This window comes from Aptenodytes forsteri, unplaced genomic scaffold, assembly GCF_000699145.1.
Source record: "Aptenodytes forsteri isolate BGI_AS27 unplaced genomic scaffold, ASM69914v1 Scaffold189, whole genome shotgun sequence".
NCBI lineage: Eukaryota > Metazoa > Chordata > Aves > Sphenisciformes > Spheniscidae > Aptenodytes > Aptenodytes forsteri.
The window spans coordinates 1603890-1612209 of record NW_008794490.1 but is presented as its reverse complement, the minus strand read 5'-3'; the positions used below and the strand labels follow the sequence as shown (position 1 = coordinate 1612209).

Sequence of the window (8320 nt, the reverse complement as noted above, 5' to 3'; positions counted from 1 at the left end):
TTGCCTGTATATGAAGGATATATTAATCTAAACCTTCATGACTCTTGATAACTGATATGTGAATACTTAACATACTAGTATTAATAGAGCAGGGAAAGAAAGAAGTTGCCCAAATTGCTTTTTCCTGTTATGTTAGCAATTGTTCTGATTGTTTTATTTTGAGATACTACCAAAATGGTTCATCTGGATTTAACCTATCTTTCCATAATATCCAGTATTTTATGTATTCAGCTATGCTTTTAGAAAAGTATAAGAATGCCTGTATGTATTATATTTGTGTGTATTATATATTTATAAATCTGAAGAATATTATTATGGCTTTTAATGAGAAACTGAAGCGTGTCCTAAAATGACATCTCTAAAACTATACAGAAAGGAGCAAATAAATAAACCAGTAAATAGATTTAGTAACTGTTTTTCCAAGATTATGTAGTTCAGTAAGAAATAGTGTCAATAAGACTTAAATTATTTTCATGGTTTTGTATAATGGAATCCACTGATTAAAGATCTCCTCTGTAAAAAAATATATTAAAAAAAATAGAAATTAAAATGCAGATTAGAACTTATGCATAAGAATAGAAAGGTATACCAGACAAGCATTGTAAGTTATCAGGTGCTAATCCTACTATGTTATATCCAACACTTTGGAAACATCCATGCAACTTGTATCTTCAATACCATCTCCTCTTTGACAGGATTGTAATTGTAATTTCAAAAGAAACTGGTTATTTGGAGTACTGTAATTTTCTGTTTTCTTTTGAGTTTTTTCAAAGGGAAAGGATTATTAGAATTTAGCGAACACTCGCTTCCTGAGAATTAAGGTGTTTTAAGATATGCTGGTTTTAGAAGTGTCTAAAAACTTGTTCTTTACCTGTAGGCTTTGATTAAAGTACTAGTATCGTTTAAAGAGCTGTTATGAACATTGCCTGCTTTTTATTGCTATGTGCCTGAAAGGTGGTATTGGTATTTGGATTCTAATGATCGTGAGATATTGATGAGGAAACAACTGCAGAAGATTTGTCTGAGGTTTCATTCTTTAACATACTAATTTTATATTTAATTATTATTTGTTCTTAGAAGTTGGGCATAGCAGTATGTGGATTTCAACTGACGCTGCAACATCTGTTCTTGAGCCTCTGAAAGTAGTATGGGCCAAATGCAGTGGATATCCCTCTTACCCAGCTCTGGTAAGTACACAGCTTTCCATCAGTACACTAGTGGTACTGTTTCTGATCTGACAATATTGGTGCGTGAACTTAAGGTAACTGATAAATTCCCATTCAGGTTGAATAAAGGTGGATTATTCTGACCTCTTTACTGTGCATCCAGTTTGTAAAATTATTGCAATATCAGATGTTGAGTCAATAATCTCTACTACCCTACCCATCTTTTGGGATGTGCAGTATGTGTCTCAGTAGTCTTTGTTTCTGCAATATATATTGTTATTTAAAGGATCAACTGAATAAGCTTTTGACAGACATCTTGTTAGTGTTGGAACTATAAAATATTTTCTGCTGCAAAATGAGTATAAAAATACTCTGATTCTGCAGTTCATTAAAGAAAAAAAAAAACTTGGTAGAGTCGGAATAAATTGATTGTATCTAGTTGCAAATGATGTACTGGAAACTTAAAGCTGTTGTGCCCGTGTTATTTTAGGAGAAATACACACAGCTCTATTTAAATCAAAGCTTGCAGAGAAAATGTTGTTGATAAAGTGTTTGGCTTCAGGCATTTGGGGTTATAGAAACAGTTCATACACTATGGCTTGATTTATATAATAGACTGGACAATCATGACTGTTTTAATATATGTGTGCTGGGGAGATCAGGACATGTAATCATACAGAGTCAGGTCAAAACCTGTGGAGGTGAGATTCAGAGCACTTGAGTTTAAGTGCCCTCAGTGGGTGACCCGAATACTCTTGGGTCAGATGCTGAAAATGATGATTTGATTGTCTCTTGAATGGTGTTAGCGCTTTAGTGTTAGATTTAAGCTGATCGTGACCAAAGGGTTCCTTTTCTGCCCACTCCTTTACGTCAGCACTGGTGTTTCTCTGAGTGTGTGATGAGTTGATTGAGGATTTAAACCTCAGCCAAGAGAAGAAGGTTCTCCTGATTTCTACAAACTCCCCACAGTGTTAGCTTTCTGTTGATTCAGTTCCCATAATCAGCTTACTGTGCATTAAGATTGGTGCCAGTGTGGATGCTAGAAAAACAACAGGAGTTTGTAGGGTAGGAGACGGGTGGAACAGGCATGGAGTAACATAACCCCTCTGGTGGAAGCTGAGCACTTGATAATGCTGTGATCTGCCTACAAAGAAGTTTTTCCATCAGCCTGATTAGCTTAATGTTAGCAGCATCTTCCTCCCTCCCCCAACCTTTGTTTAGAAAGAATTCGTGACTGTAACTGCACGTTTCACTGAAAACTGAGTCATTAAATTGGATATAAAAGATATTTGAAAGTGACTTCTGAGTTCTTTTTTTCTGTTTGGGTTTTTTTGCTTGTTTAGAGGGTGTTTTGCTTCAGATTTTGAGTGTAGGGCTTATATTTTGCAGAAGCAAATGTTTATACCTTAACATAGGTTGTTTCTTTAAGGTATCTGAAATTCAAAACCCAAAATTTGAGGCCAGTTATGACTAGTTGCTTTTAGAAATCCTGGTTCAACTTTCTCATTCTGAAACCTGCTTGTCAGTCTGCAAAATTGTAATAAGTGAAATTCAAATGGTACTTTAAGAAGAACTGATTTGGGTGAAAAAATGCTCTAGAGGTAGTTTTTTCAGTTAAATTTACCACCATGCCCCGACTCTGTCTGTTCAACTTATGTCAAGAAGTTATGTAAGTGTGTAACACAAAGCCAGCTTATACGTAGTGGCTGTTTAATTTATGATTCTTTTCCCATTAACTTTATTTGTAATACCTCCTAAAAATAAATGATGTTGTTTTAAAAATTAAGAACTGTCCTTTCTTCTCTTTTATAGATTATTGACCCTAAGATGCCTCGTGTTGCTGGCCATCACAATGGTGTTACTATACCAGTGCCACCTCTGGATGTACTGAAAATTGGAGAACAAATGCAGACCAAATCAGATGAGAAACTATTCTTAGTACTATTTTTTAACAATAAAAGAAGTTGGTATGTTATTGAAATGTATTGTTTGATGCAGTGACTTAAAATTTTGAAAGCCTATACCTTTAATCTAAAAGAAAATTGAAACGTTATCTTTCCATTAATATCTTTCCTATGGAAGTATCAACTGTAATGTTAAAATTTCATATTTGAGTCTATTCTTGGACCAAGGCATATCATCACTGAAAGATACTTATGGTCAATTTGGAAGAAAATAATATAAGTTGTTAAATAGTCTTTTGTTTTGATTTACAAACTGGTTTCATTTATTGGCCTGATAAAATTGCCTCTTTGGCTACACAGTTTTTTTGTGGTTTTTTTTTTTCTAAGATAATAGTGTTTAGTATTTATTTGTATTAGCTTTCATCATTGCTTTCCAAATGACAACACTTTTTTTTTTCCCCGTCTGCTCAAGTGCGTTTTCTTTAAATTTTTAACCTCTCTAGTTAAATGCTTTATTAACACTCTCATTTGAAGTTCTTAGCCCTTTCTAAATTATTTCATGAAACCTTCCCTTTTTCTATTTCTGTCAGTATCAGCAATATGCTGTGTGGAGCCTGAAGGGATAATTCACGCAATAAAACGTTCTCTTCCCCTTCCACTAGTTCTTCTTTTTTTTCTTTTTTTTTCTTTTTTTTTCTTTTGTTAGATTTTTTTGGTGTATTTTTTGTTTGGTTGGGGTTTTGGGGTTTTTTTGCCAGATAGGGAAGCTTTTCATCTACCTCTCTTTCTTCCATTCATCAAGTTAGATGCTTCTTTCCTGTGTTCTTCTTAATCCCTCTCCTCTTTGGGTTTCCACACAGGTCGAGCTAGCTTTAAATCTTTTTATATCTCAATTTTACTCTTGAATTTGCTTACACTTTCAGATGTCATTTTCCTCTTTAGGTGATTAAATGTGATGTCTAGAAATGCTGCCGTTCTCCTCACTCTCTCCATCCCAGTACACTATCACCTAAATAACTTCTTGCCTGACATTTAGAACTGGTGTTTGGTTTTGTGTCCCCATAGATCCTTTGGCATAATCACGATTCTTTGGCTTGCTCTCTCTGTTCTTCGATTCTTTTCTTAATTAATTGGTACTTCTTCATGATCATCTTTGTTCAGTTGCGCAGGATTCCGTGAAATCCTGCATTCTTCTGCCTTTGTTCATGGAGAACGTCCAAATTTAAACATTCAGTATTCTGTTTCTCTTTTTTTCTCTCATTGGTATCACAAGCGTAATGCATGCTCTCTCTAGCCACTTTCTAAACAACTGAGGTGATTGCTTCTTGATCTTGGGAGTCCTCTGCAGCTTAAACCTTTCTGATTCATCGCCATATGCAGGTGGTCCTAGATCTTGCAAATACTATGCAAAGCTGTCTTTAACGGATACTCTGCATAGATGGACTGGAAAGGCTAAATATTTATCCAGCCCCTTTCCCCACCTCCCCCCCAGCTCCCACCCCCCCAGCTTTTTTTGGTAATGGTTCTTTTATCCTGATTATTTTGGCACTCATCACTCTAACTCGCTTTCGTCTCTTTTACTCCTGAACCCACGTCTATGGTTTTCATTCACTTGCAGGGTATGTGTCATCTTCAGTCTGTGATACCACCTTCTATCACCTATGAATTACCTTTTCAAATAGTCGTATTTATTTCTTCTGCTTTGCTGCTTGCATCTGGAGGACTTGTCGAGCTTTCTGTTAAAAATGCCTTCTTAAAACTTCCCTCTGATCTGTATCAAAACTGATAATGGTTAGACTGCTGCTCATTATGTTGGTCACTGATGTTATTCTTTACTGTTCTGTCTGTATCCTCGTACTGACTCTTCACATTTTTTTGGTTTCAGTGTGTGCGCTCAGTCCAATGGGGTTGTAGTTTAGAGTGCTTTAATAAAAAATAATGTTTCAAGAGACAATTCAGTTAAAAAAAAAAAATCTTCAAAGAAAATGTTTTATGTCAGACTTTACTGTGTGATTTGCAGTTGGTTCGTCTCCAGATGGACTCCCAAACTGAAGTTTTTAAATAGAAGCATGGCTTCTGCCATTTGCAGGGTTGGGATTGCAGACTACAGTAACATACTTTAATAGATATTCATTAGTTTACCTAATTTTTTTTGTTTTCCTTAATACCTGTAACTTAAGAAAACCGGATTAAGATAAACATTTATGGAAATGAAGTAAATTTACTTCATACTTTTTTAATTAAATATTTAGAATGCTTTTCCTTTAACTAGACAAATGGTATGTAGAGCTTTTTTCATTATCGCTCCTCTGTGCCCAGCAATTAATGATATTCATGGAGCTTAAAACGGAAAAGTACTCTGAATACAGAGTTAGTGAGATTTCACACTGCAGGGTAAAAGCATACTAAGCAGAACTTCCTTGACAGTTTAGCTTTCCCCATAAAGACCAAATTGAAATGCCTTAAATGTAAGGCAAAAATTCATCATCTGCAAATTCCATGTAATAATGGAAATGAAAGAATGAAGAGAAACAATACTGTGTCAAGTGAATCTTGAGTCACGTTCATTGTCAGTTGCTGCTGCCTATTCTTAAACCAAACTGCATCAGTATTTCATACTAATTTTTGTCCGTTGACACTTAATCATTAAATAAGTATCATTGAATTGGAATGTATTCTTTGTTTTGTGGAAGAGGCTTTCTTAATATTTCATGTTCTTAAAATTTAAGGCAAGTAAGTACTATCTTAAAAGGAATTTTATCCCTTTATTTAAAATGGTAAATCTGATCTGCTGCTATATGAGAAACACAATATAGCAACCCTGACATTTCTGGACAAACTTTGTGATTTTATTCTATATTTAACATACTTATTTTACCATTTCTTACAGGCAGTGGCTTCCCAAATCCAAAATGGTTCCCCTTGGGATAGATGAGACCATAGACAAGTTAAAAATGATGGAAGGCCGTAACTCAAGCATACGAAAAGCAGTAAGAATTGCTTTTGATCGTGCTATGAATCACCTGAGTAGAGTCCATGGAGAACCAGTCAGTGACTTCAGTGATATTGACTAACCGAGATTCTACCAAGGCATGAAAAATACCACACAGACTTGAACTCTGCTAATGAACCTCTTTGTCTAAAAGAATGTATTGAAGATAAAACCCCTTAATTGTTGATTCAGTGGCTGAGTTCTGCAAACTTGAAATAGTTGAGCAATTCTTCTAAATCACCATTGCCATATTGATTAATGATTTTATCGTGTTGTAGTTTGGAGGATTTTCCACTAAACCTGTTCAAATGTCTTGTTCATAGTGTTCATAATTGTACATAAATGTATATTCAACACTTAACTTATTCTGATTTTAGAAGTAGCTCTTTAATTCCTTTTATAATTTTGCTGGGGAGGGAGTTAGTTTTTGTTTCCATGCTTTTTATTTTTTTTTTTTCTTTCTTTCTGAGGTTAAGTTACCTAAGCACCATCTTCCAGCTTAAGGTGCTTAGTGGATCTTCAAGCCTAATATCAAAATGGCATCAAATATATGTTTGCCCAAATCATATACAATATGGTGCTGCTTGTATCATTTCTTCCTTGGTCTGTAGCTTCTGAAAAAGACTTCTGAATGTTTGTGTAAATCGTTGCTCTTTGCACAAAGTACCACATATTTAAGGTTGATGTAAATTTACAATTACAAATATGTATTTTAAGAAAGGAAGTTGCATTATTTTGGAGGGTACTTTGTGAGAAAGACATCAAGAAAAAAATTATACTATGTACATCACTTGCAAATCACCAAAAACACTCCATTGTTGCCCAAAATAACTTGATTGTTTTTGTTTTAAACAAACCTGGCTTAAAGCCTGCAAGCACATTATTTCGTTCAAAACCATATCCCATTTATCTCCCATTGATTTAATTTTATTGATGTGTGCCTCCCTGTGTTTTATTTATTGTAGAAAATGTATTAATTTGCTTTATAATGAAAAATAAAATTGACAAATATATTGATATGCATTTTTATACAGGCACATGAGAAGACAACTTGCTTTGGGAGAAAAATGTATTGGAAATTGTATAAAATAACTTGATGGTTTGTGTGTAATTTGATTTTTTTGTAACTTGTAATCTTTTGTTTCCAATGAGGGGATTTATGTAACTTTTAATTTAGAACACTTTGGTAGCAATAGAAACTTTGGATACATTTTTGTATGGTACATGTGATGTATATAGAATTAGTACTTTATTTTTATTTTTAAGAAGTAAAGCATTATGTTTGGGCAGGGGGAAGAAGGAGGGTGGGTTTCCAGAACTGCATTTTTATATTAAAAAGAAAAAAAAATAAAGTCAAGATATTGATTGTTGTAGCTACTTTATTCCTACCTTCACTGAGATAACTGAATTTGTAACAATGAAAATGGCAAGGTATGTTTGCAATGTGATTTATAATGACTCCATTATTTATAAATGCACTGTGTTTGAACTCTTTTGCAGTGATATCTTAAATACTGTACCAAGTTATATAATATGAAACACCAAATAATGCATATGAATGCACGAAGTATTTATGCCCAGCTTTTTTATAAAGGATTAGCAAATAACAGCAAAACCAATACTTTTTAAATCTTTTTTTAAAACTTCATTGAATAGCATACTTCATTGTTAAACCTGCTTGAATCTTTATTTTAAAGGGACAATTACTTTTTAAATAGTTTTTAATGTTTTTATTCTCTATTGTTTGTAATACCCCCTTAGAAGCTTGAAATAAAATTTCTTTCTCAACTGTTAATTTTGTCCTGAATTTAGCCCCTGAGATTTTGCTGTAGTGCCCATTTTCTTACTCCATGACTGAGCTGTTACAGAGGCGCTAGTTCCAGAACCTGATTGTTTTCTTGCTGTGGCATGCAGTATGATCCTTACTGAGCCCTCTGCATGGTAGGTATTCTAGTTACGCTACACTAGCCGAGACCAGTTGCCTATAATGGACAAATTTCAAAGATTAGTTGGATAAATTTCACAAATGGTCAAGCAAATAGTTTTCTCGGTCTTGACAGTAAACACAGCTTCAGGGGGAGTAGTGATGGCAGGTATCCTGTAAGGACTGTCATTGAGGTGTGCTGCTGTGATAGAAACGGCCGCCACATCAGGTAGAAAAATAAAACGAAAATTTGGTGGGTTGCCTTAAATAGAACTTCTGTGTAATGACTTGAAGGATCTGCCATATAACCATGCTCGTCTTTGAAGGGAATGGA

At 34.4% G+C, this 8320-nt stretch overlaps 1 protein-coding gene across 1 annotated transcript in view; it reads left to right on the top strand.

Moving 5' to 3' along the window:
- The window catches only part of BRD1 (bromodomain containing 1), a 63132-nt gene extending 55279 nt beyond the window's left edge, over nucleotides 1–7853 (top strand). Inside the window, exons 10-12 of the mRNA XM_009290908.1 lie at nucleotides 1078–1187; nucleotides 2979–3133; nucleotides 5961–7853. Of these exons, the coding sequence (XP_009289183.1) occupies nucleotides 1078–1187; nucleotides 2979–3133; nucleotides 5961–6144 (449 nt within the window). The 3' untranslated portion in view covers nucleotides 6145–7853. The remainder of the gene's footprint in view (nucleotides 1–1077; nucleotides 1188–2978; nucleotides 3134–5960) is intronic.
- Nucleotides 7854–8320: the final 467 nt, after the last annotated feature.